General features: G+C 42.4%; 1 protein-coding gene across 2 annotated transcripts; it reads right to left on the minus strand.

Moving 5' to 3' along the window:
* Positions 1–4,209: 4,209 nt before the first annotated feature.
* Positions 4,210–18,099, minus strand: AMDHD1 (amidohydrolase domain containing 1). Of its 2 annotated transcripts, none has more exons than XM_081059221.1 (9): positions 17,961–18,099; positions 16,359–16,465; positions 14,625–14,689; positions 12,219–12,496; positions 9,943–10,168; positions 7,456–7,580; positions 6,123–6,216; positions 5,395–5,555; positions 4,210–4,543 (listed from the first exon to the last, which is right to left on the minus strand). In XM_081059221.1, the coding sequence occupies exons 1-9, from the start codon at positions 17,996–17,998 to the stop codon at positions 4,456–4,458; spliced, it is 1,182 nt and encodes a 393-aa protein (XP_080915347.1). In that variant the 5' UTR covers positions 17,999–18,099; the 3' UTR covers positions 4,210–4,455. The 2 variants fall into 2 exon arrangements, with proteins under 2 accessions (XP_080915347.1, XP_080915346.1); XM_081059220.1 differs by having other exon boundaries at positions 17,862–18,088.
* Between the last annotated feature and the right edge of the window lie 443 nt (positions 18,100–18,542).

The raw sequence follows: 18,542 nt of genomic DNA on the forward strand, positions 1-18,542 counted from the left end.
AGGCTTGGTTTGTCTCAAGGTATTCCTGTTCTCTTTGCTTGGTGGTTAGTTCAAGAAAGGGCTGAGGTTGCGATTTGGGCCAATGAAACAGAGAAGAGTTTTACTGGAGGCTTCGAGAATCTGTATTCTCTCCTGAGAGCCACAGCAGCCAGCCTTCTCGCCCACCTACTGGAGCTGATGAGGAGGCATGGAGCACTCATGCCTGTTGACAGCCAGCTCAACCCAAGGAACAATCTGGCCTTGGGGTGACACCAACACTGGGTGGCAAAGCAGCGGGAGGGAAGAAACCTGGGTCTTCAGAATTATTGAGCTGCTGGATAAACCATTCCTGAAGTCTGACTTCCTGTGAAATGTCCAAGGCTGAGCCAATAAACTTCCTCATTCCTTAAGCCAGTTTTAGTCAGGTATTGATTCTTGCAGCTGGCAGAATTCTACCCACCACAGTCACTGTTTGTGAGGTGCTGTGCTGGAGCTATGGGGCATCCATATAGCATATAACACTAGATGTAAAAGACTGTCCATCTAGTTGGGGACAGGAGACAGCAATTACTTACTAAGCATGTGTCCTGGAGGAAGGCACCATAACTACAGCACCTTTAGATAATCAGGAGGGCTTCTTGAAAGAGGTGACTAAGCTGGGCTTTGAGTGATGGGAGTCAGATAGAAAGGGGAGAAAAAGAAGAAATGTGAGCTGAACTTCAACGTCAAAAGGCATTATGCCAGAAACCATTCTATGTTTGGTCAATTTCGATCATTAAACCAATGGTGACCAGCATGGTCCTGGTCCTTGCCCTCGCGACTTAACGCCTAGGCAGAGGGCCGGAGGATTAAACAACAACAACATGTAGCAATAAGATGGGAAGCTTGGGAAGTAAATAGAAGCCAGGTCATTGAGAGCATGAGCATCCAGGCTAATGGTACAGTAAAGAAAGCAAAACTCCACCAGCACTAACCGCCTCTGAGATCTCGAGGGTGCGTGAGCAAGGACAGATGGCTGTGGCTCAATGGTGGTTTCTACTGTCTGGGTACCTGCTTCCCAATGCCTGCAGTAGCTTCAGCAGAACCAATGGGAAAACATGTGCCTTCATATTTTGGAATAACTTCCCATCAGAAAAAAAAAATCTCTCCAAGAGGCTGGCATTGACTTTATCCTTCTACGTACTGCTTACTGTTGTAAAGACCAAGATGTTCACGCTTTGGGGGGAAATCTGGCAAAAATTTTTAAATTTAAAAATTACTGTTTTTCCTAGAGTTCCTTTTAAGACAACCAGCTCTTAATATTACCTGCCTTTGTTCTACCCTTTAATGTCAGACTCACTGCCCTAATTGGGTTGTAAATTCCCTAAAGGGAGGGCCCAGCTTCAAACCAGAATTTCAGAGATGGAAGGAATCCAACCTCTATAGATGAATAAAGCATTCGAGAAGAATCAAAGCCCAGATGTCAAGGGCCAGATTTATGTTCCCTTCAGCGTATCACATTGCCTCACCTGTCTCCCACAGCATCTGGTGCAAGCGTCCTCAACTCAATGGGGGGTAATGTTGACCTCCAAGGGGATGAAATTGGTTTGGGGGAGGCAAAAAATTTACATGTTGTTATGGTTTGTGCTTTTCCAAAACTCAAGCTTATCCGAAAAACTCTTATCCCTCAGGAAGAAATGTAATGTTCTCCTGGAACAGTGGCCTGGTCATTTTTAAAGGTTGAGAAAAGGATCGTTGATCTAGCCCGATGTGGCGTGTAGAGTCGTGCTGACCCCTCACCGTGCCACTGCGAAAGATTCCCACCCCTCCTTCTAGCACTTGATATCTCCTACTCTCTCCACCAAATGACCTGGTCAAGGTGTCTCGCCAGAGTCCACTCACACAACAAATATTTGCGTGCCTGCTGTGTACACTAAAACCAGGTTATTCTTCCTACAGCAACACTCTTGTGCTGGTCCTAAACTGTTCAAAACCCTCCAGTGGCTTCCCTGATTTTAAAATGAAGTTCCAACTAGTGAGACTGATGTTCAAAGTCCTGTGAAAGCTGATCCGACCTGACTTTGTAGTCCTAGCTCCCCACTGAACCCTCTGCTCTAGGAGGACTCATCTCACCTATCTTTCAAACACTTCATGATGTTCCATCCTGGAACCTTTCCCTCTTAGCACAATCCTTCCAACCTCCAAAGCTGAGAATGGCAAACCCTACCCCCACCTAACTTTGATACTATTTTTTGTTTAGTTTTACTCTTACACTTTACTCCCCCATGAGTATTGTCCTTTGACATTATATTAAAGAATTCATATGTTCTTTCCAATCCACAGAACGACTGCATCCCTGGGCTGGCCTGCTTAGTGTATTTTGATAAGCAATTTTCACTATGACTACTTGTATGTTTGTGTAGCCCTTTATTAATTCATTTATTCATCATCTGCTATGAACCAGTCCCCATACAAGATCCTAGGGATATGACAAGGGGTCCCTGCCCTCTATAAACTCACAATCTAAAGGGAAAGACATATAAGTTACAATGTTATAAAGACTGTCATAGAGGTTTGGAATAATGGTGGGGCTGGGGAGTAACTAGCTCTGATTTCCCACATAGAGAAGAAAGGAAAAACATTCCAGGCAGAGGGAACAGTGCTACAAGGCCCGGAACAACGAAAGCAGGTGGTGTTTTAGAGGAATGGTGAAAGTTGGTGAGGCTGGAGTCTAGACTTTAATGGGCACCGAAATCACCTGCGCTTCTTAAGATGCAGCCTGATTCAGCAGGTCTGGGGTGGGGCCGAGGTTCTGCATTTCTAGAAAGCTCCCTTGAGTGGCAAGGGCTTACAGGACACTGGCCTAAGAGGAGTAAGGCACTTCCGGGTGGGTATCCTCCTCTGCTTTCCTTCAAAAAAGACATGAACACTATTTGTTTAGAATGAATGGCTTCTATAAGGAAAATAAGGTGTGCATTGCCTTCTTATTCCATAGGTATAAGGATATATATATATATATATATGTATATATGTATATATGTGTATATATGTATATATATGTGTGTGTGTGTGTATCTTCATGGTCTGGCTTCCGGGACAGATCCAACACTTATTTTTAGCTTTTACATCTATCTCCTGCATCCCACCGGTGACAAGGTGGTTGGTCATAAAGGAGGCATCACCCACAGTAATCACACACCTCTCACACCCCCTCAAGACTCCTTCCCAAGCATGTGAGGGATAGCTGCTCCACAGCCCCCATACTACTAGGGGGCGACGGCCATGGGCAATGTTACCTTTAACCTCCCAACAAAGGGTATCTTGATTTGATTTATACTGAATACAGTAAAGCCTCATTGATTCAGCCTCTATTAACCTGAAATGGATGGTAATTTGGATAGTTAATGTTTACTTCTCAAATCATTTCTTCATAAATAGGACAAAGTTTGATAACACAGTTGTGGTTATAAAGATGAAAACATTTAAACAGGTTTCAAGTAAACTTATGCAGCTTTAGAAATATATGTGTGTGTGTGTGTGTGTGTGTGTGTGTGTGTGTGTATATATAGAGAGAGAGAGAGAGATAGAAAGATAGATAGATAGATAGATAGATAGATAGATAGATAGATAGATAGATAGATAGATATTCATCCACTCTTCACAAGTAATTTGTTTATTTCCTAAGGGGCTCTAATAGACAAGACTACTGATATACTTTCAGGGCTGTAAGGAGACAGCAACAGTAATAATAATAATAGCAAATATTTACTGGGAATTATAAAATGTTTTCTATACCTTTGTAAAAACTTAAAAACAATTTTTAAAAATTATATTATTGTATTGGGACAAAATGCATCCATTACAGGAAGGCCCGGGTCCCCGTGTATAAAATGACAGATCTTGAACTCTGCTGTGAAGGCTGTTTTGAGCTAGGGTTGAGAAGAAATTAGAAATGGAAGAACACCCTCCCTCAGGGGGCACTAATGTATTTGAAGAGCATCTAGAAAGACACACTATGGGGATAGGAAAATCTATTTGCTTATTATAGAAGGTTACAATTGAACTTAATTTGGGGCATATCACTTGGATTTTCCTCCCTCCCCCAATTTTCAATAAATGTAGTCTAAACACTGAAATTTGAAAAACAGAAACAAAATGGGAATTTCAAGCTACATTTACCTAATTGCCAATCTGCTTTCCCCCACAGAGGCATTTTTGTGATATTCCATTAAAATAATCGTCAGAATATTTGTGACAAATCTTTGTGAAATAATTTAATGTTTTGAGATTATCATCACAATTGGTTTACCTGTTTATATGTCCAGGTGCACATTAAAATAAATCAATCCCATGTGTTTTATAAGTGGGTTAACAAAACACTGAAATACGTTTAGGTTTAAGTGACATCATTCTGGTAAACGACTAAGGTATTTTAACTTTTAATATAATTGTATTGACTTATTTTATACAATCAAAGAATCTTTTCTTTCAGATCTATCATTTTTTATAGATGACTTTTCCTTTAGCTATAACATATTCGATTAGTTCATGATGGCCTCCAAACTGGTAAATCAAATGCTCCCATCTAGAAAAAAAATCAAACATTACTTCAGTGCCTGTAAGTCAAAATTATCACTGTCATTAAATGCTAATTTAAAAATACATTCTCTAAAAATTTGTTTACACCTACTTATTGATATTGAGCTTTTTTTTAAATAAAAAAATAGCATATCACTAGCTAGTCTATGATATGTTAATGATCATAGTATTTGATCTTCAAATATTTTATTCAATTAAATTATGCATAAATAATAACATCAGCATTATTTTCAACAGAGAAAGAGTGGTTTACGATCATAGAGAATAGAATCATAGAACCACTCGCTTCTGTTGAGCTGAGGTCCAAAAGCTGTGATAGACCCACTAGGATCAAGGCTCTGATTTAGAAGAAAACTCAAATTATCACAATGGAGGCCCAGGTGGCAGCAGATTGTACAAGAATAATAAGAAACCAGGGCAGGAAATCTGAAGACAGGATTTTGGGAATCCAGTAGGAATGAGAAGTCAGAGCGGTAAAGAATCAGAACAAGGGTGACAAACGAGAGGTGGATCATGCCTAATCCAGTGTGAGCAGGAGGTCAGAAGCCAAGCAGAAAAACAAAATCCCATGCCAGGAGGCACATAAAGTCCAAAGTCCAGAGCGGAAGCCTGGAGCTCTATAAAAGATGTAAGACAAATGAAGAGACCAGAAAACTTAGTCCACCCTGTAGTTTAGGACCTGTAGGGAGGCTTTCTGGTGATAAAAGGATGACGATATCGGGGACAGGATAGCTTCTGAGCCTACACAGAGTCTGCAACTAATCATTAGTGGAAAGGGATGTAAATCAAGTCTACATGCGTAGTATAACGGGCATAAAATACAACAGCTCCACTCACCTGGATGAATTAATGATGATGAGATCGCCCTGTTTGCCAACTTCCAATGATCCATGTGTGAGAGATTTCCCCAGTGCGTAAGCTGCATTGATGGTGGCGGCAGCCAAGGCCTCAGGCATGGACATTCTCATGTTTACACAGGCCAGATGCATGACCATTGGCTAAGGCAGGAAGAGGAAAGAGCTGGAGGAAAGTAACCACACGGCAACTGCGACGTAGGACATTTCTCAACACAGCACAACAAATAATGGTGGTTAAATGTATAGGTGGAAATAGCTAAATTGACATGGGAAAATTTAAGTTAATAAATAAAAGTTCATATGCTTTAGAAAAGATTCCTTTATTACAGAGATTACCACGTGTGCATTTAATATTTATTTATGTTTCAAGACCACTTACTGTATAAAATGAAGCTCCCCTCCATGCTTATTTACTAAAACTTCTTTGATGCTATTCTCCAAGAGGGGAAATGGGTTATTGTAAAACCACAATGCCCAGGGCTGAATCAGAAAATCATGCAAGTAGGACTTTTCTACTTTCTCTATGCCTGGAGGCATGCCTGTGGTATTGAAATATCCAATTACACTACTATCTGTACCTCTTTTTCTTGTTTCACAGGAAATTAGTTTTAGATCATCAATGCATTTTAACAGAAATATTTTTAAATTATGTATATGCTGGGTAGCAGTTTGACACTCTGCTCAGAAAGGCACATTAAAAATAATTACCATTGAAAAGCAATAGGCGTTAGGGTTGAAATCACTGCCCAGAGCAACTATTACCCCTTCATCTAACATCTTCCTGGCTCGAGGTTGCTTCAGTCTAAGGGAGGGAAAAAGAGGTATCAGTCTCCAGAATTGGAGCTTTTGTAGAATAGATGATCAGAATGGAAGAAGACTTAAGTTATACAACCCTTTTGTCTTCTGGAAGAAGAAACAGAAATTCAAGTTTAAGTGTTTTTCCTGGTTGTAGTCTACATTATGTCTACTCTTAAAAATAAGACAATAGTAATAATAATAAAAATGTATAAATGTATGTGTATAAAATCGTTATGAGAAAAGCACTGAAATACTTCTTTCTTCTTCCTTATAACAATTACTCAAAGCCTGGCTTTTCAATCCCTAAAGCAGCGTTCTCAACCTTGGCACAGTTCATTTCTTGGGCTGGCGAATTTTTTGTTCTGTGCATTGTAGGTTGTTTAGCAGCATCCCTGGCTTCTATCCACTAGATGTCAGTAGCACCCCTTAGTTGTGATAACCAAAAAAATGTTTCCAGACATTGACAAATGTCCCTGAGGGGCAAGAGCACCCCAAAGTTGACAACCACTGCCATAAGGCCATAACTGCAGAACCACGCCCCGAAAACCCTGTATCCCAACCACACAGAAAGCACTTTGTCCTAAGAGAATAAACTGTTTCTGGAATTCTGGCCTCCCCGACCACATTGGCTGTCATGGAAGTGGTACAATGGAAAGAATCAGAAGATCTCAGCCTCATATTTAGTAGAACTAGAACAATGGCAGCTATAAAAAAATGTACTAAGTATATTCAATCCATAGAGGGCATACAGCAAAATTCCTGGGGAGATTTTATAAAATATACACCTCCTCTCTCCTCCCACCCCCAGGATTTATGAGGAGTATCTACTCACATCCTCTCAGAAAACAGTTCATGCAGATCATGAATACTGTTAAATAGCTCTAACATCTCATGCGTGTTTTTTGAAGTATAAAGCCTATTTCATTATTTTCTAATTACAAAAATAATGCATACTGATTTTTTTTTAATTGGAAAATTCCAAAAACTAAGAAAAAAGGGGGGGGGAAGTGCCCCCTCCTCAATAATCCCACCACTCAAAGTCACTTGGGGTCTAAGCTCCTTTCTCAGGATAATTCATTTATAAACATCACTCCAGAAATGGCATTTTCCATGAGCTAAGTTTTCTTGATCTACATTTTTAAGGAATTTGTAAGGGCAATGAAATAACAGTTGCAGATCTTGGAAGTCTGTGTCTTCATTGCTTGTACTTGCAGTTCTTGTGTGGGGGTGAGAATAACCTCACCTCAGCATGTAGGCCGTGGTGGGCAGAAGGACAGCAGAGCATCTGGCCGTTGCCATGGCAGCAATGCCTTTATCACTCACTTCTTCCAGGTGACTGATTGCCCGGGCTCCCAGTTCAGCCCCAAGCTAAGCAGAATGTGCAGAGAGAGAAGTCTGATCAATAGCAACAACAAATGAGTAAAGTGCCATCAAATGATTTTTCCTACAAAAATAAACATCACTCTATGATGAGGATTTCTTGCCAACTACCTCTCGTAAGCACAAGCCCCAAAATGGGTAAAAGTTTGTGATAGACATTCATTTGAAAATTAGGTAGTGTGCTAACTTCAAAAACTATTCCTAAACACAAATGCTTACTGATATTCTTCAGACATTTGCTAAAAAAAGAAAATGTTATGACATCGATCAGAATAAAACTTTGAGTAATATTGGTAATAATATCTATTAGAGCATCATCAAATCAACAATAAAGAAAGGTATCTTGAAATGCCATTGCTCTCAGTGAAAACAGATCAGTTAAGAAAACAAACTTTTAAAATGTGAAATCCTATGTATAATTTGAGAATACTACTTGAGCTTGATTTCTCTCCAGATGAAAAGTTAGGTCTAGATTGTTAGAAGAAAACCAAGAGGAGGCAATGCTATGATGATCATGAAATGATGCATTAAAGTGGATTTCTTCTGAGCTTGAAAAATTTTCATACACACACACACACACACACACACACACACACCCCAAGCTGAAAGGTAATATGTTAAGGAAACATATTCCAAGGTAAGGATAGTAGACAATATTTCCAAAAGAGCTGGCCCCTCATCAGCAGCTGGCTCAGGTCTAAGAGCAGTTTTGAACTGGGCTCTGGGGAGCCCTGCATCCACAGGACAGACTAGGCTCCCCCAAGGGAGTTCCTTTCTGACCTTGGAATCACCCTCACTTTTCCAAACGTGATTTGCTCATCCTGGGCATTGACCTCTATTGATTTAATTCACCACTCTCTACCACCAAAAGCATCTTGTTGATCATTCAGTTCACATTCATTTAACAAACATTCAACAAATATTTACCTACTGAAGGCCATCAGTATGCCAGGCGCAGTGCTAACCTCCAGGGATAGGGCTGTGTAAGACATGGGTGCAAGCCTCATGTGTTTCCAGTCCAGTCGGAATTATAGAGGTAATTTTAACCCAGTGGGATAAGTACAGGGAGGTGCTATAAGCCACTCTTGGAGAGGTTTTGGAAGGATCCCAAAAAAGCCATAGTTAAAATGAAACAAGGAAGTGTGTTCGAGTTAGCCAGACAAGGGGGAGTGTTCAAGTTAGAGAAACAGCATGTGCAGAGGTACGGGGTATTCAATATACTAAAAGTAGTTTATTGTGGCTGGTTCATGGTAGACAGGGTGAGGGAGGTAAAAAAGGAGAGGAGAGAGGGGAAAATAGAGAGGTAAGCAAGGGCAGGATCCTAGCAAGCCTACATGGATGGAGTTTGAAATTTGTCCTATGAGCAACAGTAAGCTTTTAAATGGTTTTAAGCAATGGAGAGGAAGGAAGCATCGGGGGATGGATTCAAGAAACAGATTAAAGTAGAGGCAAGCTTGGAGGCAAGAACAGTTACAGGAATCCAATGAGAGCTGACGGTGGTTGGAAAGAGACAGTAGGATGAAGAGATATGGATCTAGAGACACTTAGGAGAATTGGGAGGATTTGCTGGTTGATTGAAATGTAGTCGGGGAAGAGGAAGGAGGAGTCAAATGATGTTGGGTTTTTGACTTACGATGAAGGCAATAGATAGAGAATGTCATTCACTGGGGCAGGAAACACAGGACATAATTCGGAAGTGATATTAAGAGATCAAGCAGGACATGCTATGCTTGAGACACATGTAGGGTATGTACATCTATATTTATGCACCAAGGGTAGTTGTTTACTAGATGTCTCCCCAGGGCTTAAAAGAGAAACATCTAGACTCACTTCTGCAGGATTTTGTCGGTCTTATTCACTGATGAATTCTCAGTGCCTGGCACACAGTAGACACTCAAGTATTTGTTGAAAGCATGAATCAATGAATCTGGACAAGACATATAGATTTGAAAACCATGCCCTCTACATGTCCTTGTGGTTATTAATGGCACTAAAATTCATCTGGATGATGTCACAGAAAGACTCTAGAAGCTGCATGTGCAATTAATAGTCTGCTACGTAGTACGGCTTTGTGTACCAACCAAAATAGGCTGAGAATTCAGTAAATGAGATCACAAAGGTACTTGTTTTTCTAGTAACATATCGGCAGTTGACGAAAATGTAAATGACCAGCAAAAAACTACATTTCTAACAGAGGTCAGGGATTCCAAGGCTCACCAGACCAATCTTTACATTGTTCAAATTTCCCCGCTCTCTATCTTTTCATCAGGCCACTCCTGTCTTTGAACAAACTAAGTAAGTTTTTCATAGCATGAGTGTTGACAAAGGAAAAGCAAGAGGTCAAGCGTACCTCAGCAGCCTTCATTGGGTGGAGTTCATCCCCATGTAAGTTAATCTGTAACCCTATATCTTTTCCAGCTTGAAGAATCCTTCTGGTGGAGTCAAGATCAAAGACACCCTTCTCACAGAACACATCTATGTTGTCAACGTGAATTTGCCCATTTCTGCCAAGTTCCTTCAGCTTTGGCAGGTGGTTGTTGATGATGTCATCAGCAGCTTCAGTAGCAGTTTTTCCTCTGAAGAAAATGAGATTACCATGGGCAAATATATATTTTTTTAAATGGAGAAGGGGTTTTCGGTGTTTGGAGAACCTGAGAAACTGTAGGTAAATGACCTCAAACTACACAGAAAGGTAGAGAAATCATCAAAGCTGTAACTCAGGACTCTTAACAGTTGGAACTTGCCCACATAGCAGAGATACTGACAAGACTTCTGGATGTACTGACCCTGGAAACAGAGACTCAAATGGCTCATCCATTCTGGCACACTGGTATTGCCTTAGGGAATGCCAGTAAGGTCTCTGGCTGAAAAAAATGAGTCTGTTTGTCAAGGACACCTAGAGGGCATCTGGAGGCTTCCTGACAACCCAAGTGCAGGCCCCTTACCTAAGCCCCAGCTATCACCCTGCCTTTTTCTTCTTCCCTACTGTTTCTAGAAGCATCTGCCTAAGGCTTCCTGTCTCATCATTTGGGGACATGGGTGAAGAGGATAGTAGGAGGCCCCGAAATTCTAAGATTCTGGGGTAGTTATATATTAGAAGGGGCTGGGTTTTTGAAGTCAGATATACGCAGAGCTTGGCTACGTAACTTGCTGGCTACGTAACTTTTTGGACACGTTATTTAAATGTAATTTGGCATACTTTGAGCTTCAGGCTTTGTCATTGGGGATCAAGATGCAGATCTCAGAGGCTCATTGGCAGTTGGAGAAAATTTCTGTAAAACTTCAGCCGTGTATTTGGCACATAGAAGAAGCCTCTCATTCAACAACAACCATTTGGGTGGGTAGATAGAGACGGACTATGAGGAGACAGGCACTTATATATGTTGTTTCTAATTCCCAAGACAACCATATAGAATAGGATGTTATTTAGCTGTTTTACAGATGAGTAATTCATGTCCAAAAAGTTAAGTGATGCCCTCAGAATCACCCAGCTGAAAATAGATAAGCTGGATTCAAACCCAGGTATTGCTCCAAAGCCTGAGACTTTTCTACCATGTAACACTGTTTTACCTGTGGAAAACAAACAAACAAACAAACAAGCAAAAAACACTACCCCCTATATTCCATTTGAAAAACAAAATCTGCTTTCTTTTAGACAAGATGTCCAAAAAGTTTTAGTGCCATTTCAGAAGTATAAGTGCTAAAAACATACAATAAACATCATTGGAAATCTTAATGTTTCTTTTCTATTTAATTAGTTTTGTGAATTTTAATGCATTTTAATGTTGTTTTAGTTCCTCTGAAGATGAACACAAAATTACCATTAAAATTTTATTTTTCAAAGTTCACAAAACTGAAGACATTATTAAAATGTGTAAACTATTTTTCAAATAATTTTTGTAAGCCTGTAGCATTTATATATCTAGGTTATCAAAGTTGAAAACTGCACTAAAACTTTGGAAAAGCCCTGTGAATTTTCACATCCTGGATTTCTTTGAGAACGTTTAGTTTCAGAACCGCGGACTTTCCCGTCTAGAAATTCCAGGACAGGTACGATGCTGATGCAAAAGGGGACAGAATTCTCTACAGTAAAATCAGACAGGAGAAACTTCTTCGATAAAGGAGAAAGCTATAAAACACAACAATGAAACAAAAGTGGCTGTGGTTAAACAAGCAAAACAAACAAAAACAAACAAAAATAAAACTGTTCTGAGTCCTCTTGACTTGAAGATTTGGTCTATCTCTTAGAGTGTTACTCTCAAACTCTCATGTGCTTCTACGCTAACCGTCATGGGGAAACTACTCAGACTAATAGCTGTCATTTTAAAAGGACCTATAGGGAGACATTTCTCTTTGTTAACCAAAAGCGTCTCGAACATCTCCTCCTTCCTTCATCATTAAGGACTCGCATGCTGATGGGGCTAGTGGGGATCGCCTTCCTAAAACCACGTGTGTGAGGTGACTGACCGTTAGAACCAGAACCCTCTTCGAGAGGCAGTGCTGCGAGAACTCAAGTGCTGAGGCCCCTCCCCCTCTGGAGACCGCAGCCCCCCTCGGAGGCGGCACAGGGCCCCTCCTTCGTCCTCAACGCCCGAGTTAAACCCCGGCCTCCTCTGCTGAGGTTACTTTGGCACCGAGTGAGCCCCGCAGTAAGTGGCCGAGATGCCGACGTCCAGCTCCCGCCGGGCGCGCTCGATCACACGCAGCATCTTGAGCTCCGCCTCCAGGCTGAGGCCGTAGCCGCTCTTGCACTCCACCAGCGTGGTGCCCGCCCTCTTCATGCACTGCAGCCGCTGCTGGAAGGAGCGGAACAGCTCCTCCTCCGAGGCTTGGCGCGTGCGCTCCACCGTGAAGTTGATCCCTCCTCCAGCCTGGTGAATATCCATGTATGTGGCTCCTGCCAACTGAACACAGAGCTCACCCTCAGTCCCCGGCAGATGCGCGGAGGCTGCGGGTAGGTCTATAGCCTACCCGCAGGGGGGATACTCAAAATCATTCACAATCGGTTTGTCAGGTACCAGCCGTTCAGAAAGGACGCTGAGGCACGCAGTCCTAAAAACTTCTCCTCGACCCGGTAGTGGGGAGCTGGGGTGGGGTGGGGCCCAGGAAGGGCCTGGGGTGGCAGAAATGGGAGATGTGGTGGGGACTTCAGGTCTCAGGGCAGCGGCAATTTACCGCCACAGAAGTATTTCAGTATTTTAACAACCCAATAGACCCCAGTGTGTACCAGTTAAGTCTCCACCTGTTCCCCAGTACCTGTGAGAAAACAAAGCTTAGGACATTCGGGAGCTCCACTGCAGTTATTCACATCTCTACTAAAGGGGAGGAAGAGTGTTCTTTTTCTCAGTATTTGGCCCCTAGACTTTGGGGCCTGACCTCCGTCATTCAAGCAAATAAAGAGGCTCTTTCTGGGATCCCACTGGGCTCTTGTTACTGGAGCAGCAAGGAGTGTGGTGCAAACACAATGCACCGGCCTTCGGTCTCTGCCAGTTTTCATCTGGATTCTGCCTTGTGAGCTGGTGAACTCACTCAACAGCTTCAGGTTCACAGTTTCAGGTTCACAGCAAAACTGAGCAGAAGCTCTAGCAGCATCTCATATGCGACTGCCCCCCACCCCCAGCCTCCCCTATTTTCAACACCCCCCACCAGAGTGGTACATTTATTACAATGGATGTGGTACATTTGTTACACAGACATATCATTGTCTCTCAGAGTCCATAGCTTACGTTACCGTTCACTCTTGGTGTTGTACAGTCTGTGGGCCTCACTTTCTGCATCCACATAAAGAGAACTGGACTGCAAATCTCTAAGGTTCCTTTTTGGCTCTGAAAATCTGTGATTTAATAAAGAAGTCTTAAAAACAGCTCCAGTTTGTTGAGACAGGTACACAATATCAGAAGAATTTTTTTCTTTTTCTGTAATAATCCAATTTAGCTGTTGGGATATACACTATAAAAGAAACATTGTAAAAAAAAAAGGTATGGAGGAAAATCAAGTGCATATTACTATGTGGAAAAAAGCCAATCTGAAAAAGGCTACATACTATATGATTCCAACTATATGACATTCTGGAAAACACAAAACTATGGAGGTGCTAAAAAGATCAGTGATTGTCAGGGGTTGGGAAAGAAAGGGATGAATAGGCAGAGCGCAGAGGATTTTTAGGGCAGTGAAATTACTCTGTACGATACTACAATGGTGGGTACATGTCCTTATACATTTGCCCACACCCACAGAATGTACAACACCAAGAGTGAACGGTAACGTAAGCTATGGACTCTGAGAGACAATGATGTGTCTGTGTAACAAATGTACCACATCCATTGTAATAAATGTGTCACTCTGGTGGGGGGTGTTGAAAATAGGGGAGGCTGGGGGTGGGGGGCAGTTGCATATGAGATGCCGCTAGAGCTTCTGCTCAGTTTTGCTGTGAACCTGAAACTGCTCTAAGAAATAAAGTCTACTAAAAACAGATAAATAATGTGAAAATGGCTCCAATCAGGGATTTGAGGGTTAACTATGACTAGTTAATGACTGACATAGACTACATTTTATGTTTCTTCGTCTCATTTTTCTGAAACATTTTTGTGATTAGTAATATATTTTTCCAAGTTTGACACCAATGAACGGTGATTTTCAAACTATTTCAAAGGCCACCAAGGTGGTGGCGTGGAATGGGGAAAGGGAAAGAGAGGAGAGATTAGTGAGCAAGGCAGCTCAGTTCTATTAAAAGGAGAAATTTTCATTTAACATTTTTTGAAAACTATTGTACTTAAAATGATTGCTAGCCCTGTGCATAGTGTAAAGATTTGGGACAGTTATAAATTAGTTTTGTTGGGATTTATTTTCCATTGTCAAGGCCAGTAAAAATATCCATTGAAAAGATATGTAGAGTGCTCGCTTCGGCAGCACATATACTAAAAAAACATGTAGGCACAGGTTGCAAAGCCTGAGAGCCTACAAATTCTTTAGAAAAAGACTTGTCTATATGTCTGTGCTTCTTTTTGATTTGCCGTCATTTACTGCAGTTACCTTCATTGCAAACTCGTGAACTCTGTCACCAGCCCATACTGGATGTGTGTGTGCGTCCACCAAACCTGTAATCAATAAATCAAACCATTTTTAAAGTTAAGAACTACAAAGCCCTTAGATAGCAGTCAGACTCTACCATCTCGCTCTTGGGAAAGCATGATGGTAGTCAGACATATTGGAGGGATGAGGGAGGGAGAATTTGTCTCTATGGTTCTTCCCTAGACAGAGAGAAAACAAGAGGACTCTCTGCATAGTTAATCTAGAAGGCTCTAATGGAGGAGGGTGACTCAACCTGATGATAATATTCCTTTAAAAAATACAGCTCCTTTTGCCCATTAAGTCCATGTTCACCAAGCAAGTTTTTTAAAACAGGATGTCAAATCTATTAGGTGAACAAAACCAAGGACTATACTCCAAGGAATAATCTGGGTGTGAAAATAGAATCATACAATCCCTACCTTCAACCTTAAGAAGGAAAAATATGAAATCAGAAAGAGGAAGATTTCTTCAAGAAAGAAATTATATTCTAATTAAAGAGAAACTATAAAGCAATCACTTGGAACGTTTGTTTATCCAGGTACAACTCAGTAAAGTGTGTCCTTCCAGAATATTCAAAATACCTGATGGATCAAATGGCACATTGGCGGCTCTGGTCGGAATAATATCAAAAGTCCCTACTCAGATTGCTTTTTAGTATATTCTGCTTATGTTTCTCACAAGGTTTCACCCTGATTTTTGTCTTCTAACTCCCAAGAGCCAGAAGGTAGAAGCTCTGTCAGATATACACAGTACACACTTTAAAAATAGAAATCTTAGCTTCTGTTTCCATAGAACTCAAAATTTGTGAAACTTGTTTCACATCATTATATGAAGCCGTATCACATAATATCAAAACATTGACAGCAGGGCTGGCCCGGTGGCCCAGTCGGTTGGAGCTCCGTGCTCCTAACTCCGAAGGCTGCCGGTTCAATTCCTACATGGGCCAGTGGGCTCTCAACCACAAGGTTGCCGGTTTGATTCCTCAAGTCCTGCAAGGGATGGTGGGCTGTGCCCCCTGCAACTAGCAATGGCAACTGGACCTGGAGCTGAGCTGCACCCTCCACAACTAAGACTGAAAGGACAACAACTTGAAGCTGAACGGTACCCTTCACAACTAAGATTGAAGGGGCAAAAACTTGACTTGGAAAAAAGTCCTGGAAGTACACACTCTTCCCCAATTAAAAAAAAAAGAAAGAAATAAAAACATTGACAGCATAGGAGATGATAGTAGGTGAACTGATTCTGTTGTCAATCACTCAAGATACCAATCAGCTTGCCTTGTTTGCCTCCCCTATGCAATGGATTAATAAAATTCTTCCAAAAGTTTTTGAACCTAAACACAACACAGCTGGTCTCTCTTCATCATGTGAATGGGAAGAAGTGGAATGAATGGGTTTGATTCCCAGCTTGCCCCTTACCTATTTGGCAATCTTGGGTAAGATATTTCACCCCTAATCTTCAGTGTTCTAATCTGTAACATACTGATAATGATACTTACCTTACAGGGCAGTCATAAGGATTCAATATGAAAACATGTTTGTAAAGCAGCTAGACATTTAATAGTAGAAATGCAATAAATAGTAGCTATTATTATATTTTAACATCATTGTGACACCCCATTTAAAACAAGCTACTACTCTTCCTCTTTGTATCACTAAAACTGCTTTCAGGGTTTTACTGAAAAGAGGGTAATACCCGGCAAGATGCATTTCCCAGAACAGTCAATTCTTTCTTCAAACGTTTCTTCAGAAAACTGTTTTTGAATAGTATCAGCAGGACCAATGGCTTTTATAAACCCATCCCTGAAGAAAAATCAAGAAATAATTAGTAAAGTTTGGGGAAACATTGTGAGAAATCTGACTAATGACTTAAAATGTCATTGATGTGCTTTGGTGTCAGTCAACATTTATTATGTTTTCTTCTTGAAGGTGTCTTTGAAAAAGTGACTCTAGCCATATGCAAGGCAAAAAGTCAAATCGTGTGTAGCAGAGAATGCTAATTGTTCCCCAAGATCATTGTTCCTTTTCCCACAGTGCTAGATTCCTAAATTTTAGCTGAACACATGACCACCCAGAATAAAGACTACATTTCCAAGTCTCCCATTACCAGGTGTAGCCATGTGGGTGAGGTCTAGCCAGTAAGATTGTTTTCTCTGCCTATCTCCTACTGGCTGGAATGTAGACACCATAAGGAGAGATGGAGCAGCCATCGTGGATGATGGAGTGACTGGAGAAGGAGGGCTATGCACAGCAGTGCAAGATAGTAGTGGCCTGGCTCCTGGGGACTCCATAGAGTATGGCCATCAACTAGGCCTGGATTCCTACCTCTGTGCAATTCCGTAAATTGATTTTAACACATTTTTGACAGTAACAGTGGGAATGTTTATATTCCTTTGTTTTGTTTTAAAAACAAACACACACAAAGTCCCTAAAAGCTGGACTCTTACACAACCCTAAGCAGCCTCAGATAAGGGGGAGACTGACTGATCTTGTGCAATCGCTGTGCCATGGGGCTCTCCGATTCAAATCCACATCCAATCCCCACTCCCACTCCAGGCCCTCCTGCCCACACTTTGGTTCTTGTTTTATTCACGTCTGGCAATAAGCTCAGAAGTTGAAATGAAAATTATTGAAAATGTCCTCTTTTTCCAGTGGCTGAAGCTTAATTTCCTATCACCCAAAACTATCACCATCTAAATGTCTTCCTTGGTTCTCAAGCTTTAGTGGGTCGGAGAAGTATTTTGTAAAAATTCAGATCTCAGAGATGCTGAGTCAAAAGATCTGGGGGTGGGGGCATGTGTAGGGAGCAGAAATCTGTCTTTAAAAAAAGTCTCAGGCCATCTGATGCGGGTGGTCCCCTGGCCGCACTTCAAGAAGCATCGGAGAAAACCCCAGCCCCTTCTGACTGTTGGACAATGATATTTTATCAACAGAAGCGCGATCGTGATGCGTCCCAGTGGCATGTACAGCTTGAGTGCGTTTTTCCACCAAACGACAGCCAACCCGAAGCAAACATGTTAGCAACAGGTGCCTAAAAGGCAGGCCTGCCAATGTCGCCCTGGGTGCGAGAAAGCTTTCACCCGGTTTCCTTCCACAGCGCACAAGGGAGAAAAAGCTCGACGAGCCGGGCCCTGGCTTACGGGTCTTCCCAGCCCGCGGCCAGGGCGCCGGTAGCCCCCCTGCGCCCGCGGCCACTTACGTGCCCACCACCAGGCTGGCGCCCTCCAGCACCGCCAGGCTGCGCACCGCGTCCCCCGCCAGGAAGCGCTCGCCGCGGGCGCAAACCAGCACTACTTGCCGCGCGTTCTCCAGCAGGAGGCGGTGGTCGCCCGCCATGTCGCCTTGCGCCGCGGGTCACACTGGATTAGGGCCGCAGACGGGACGGCAGATGAGGGTGCAGGCACGCTGGCGGCACCGCCCTGGGACAGGAGGGTGGAGCAGGGGCGGGCGCTGGCAGTGGCGGCCCTTCCAACCCCTGGAGGAATGAGCTCCTCCCCCCCAACCATAGCAATGACAGTAACAGTACCGTACCAACAAGGACAATATTGATTAGTAATTACTGTTATAATGGAATCTCCTCTTTTTTGGTCGCCTTGTCACGTTCTGGGTAAATGTGGTAGAGATTATTGTCCCTACTTTAGAGATAAGGAAACTGAAGCTCTGTCACCTGCAGAGGTAAAGGTGTGCGACGATCACGTGGCCAGACGGAAGGGGGTCATCCTGGGCCAGGGCCCCTAATGGGCGATGTGTGGGGGAAACCTGGTAGAGGCAAATGAGGGCATCTGGGACAGAGCCCAGGGAAGGGACCCAGCGAGGAGAAGCCTCTGCCCAGGGGACTGGGCGGCAGCCTGGGACGCGGAGGGCCGCCTGCTGAAGGGAC

The sequence above is a fragment of the Rhinolophus hipposideros genome (assembly GCF_964194185.1).
Source record: "Rhinolophus hipposideros genome assembly, chromosome: 9".
NCBI lineage: Eukaryota > Metazoa > Chordata > Mammalia > Chiroptera > Rhinolophidae > Rhinolophus > Rhinolophus hipposideros.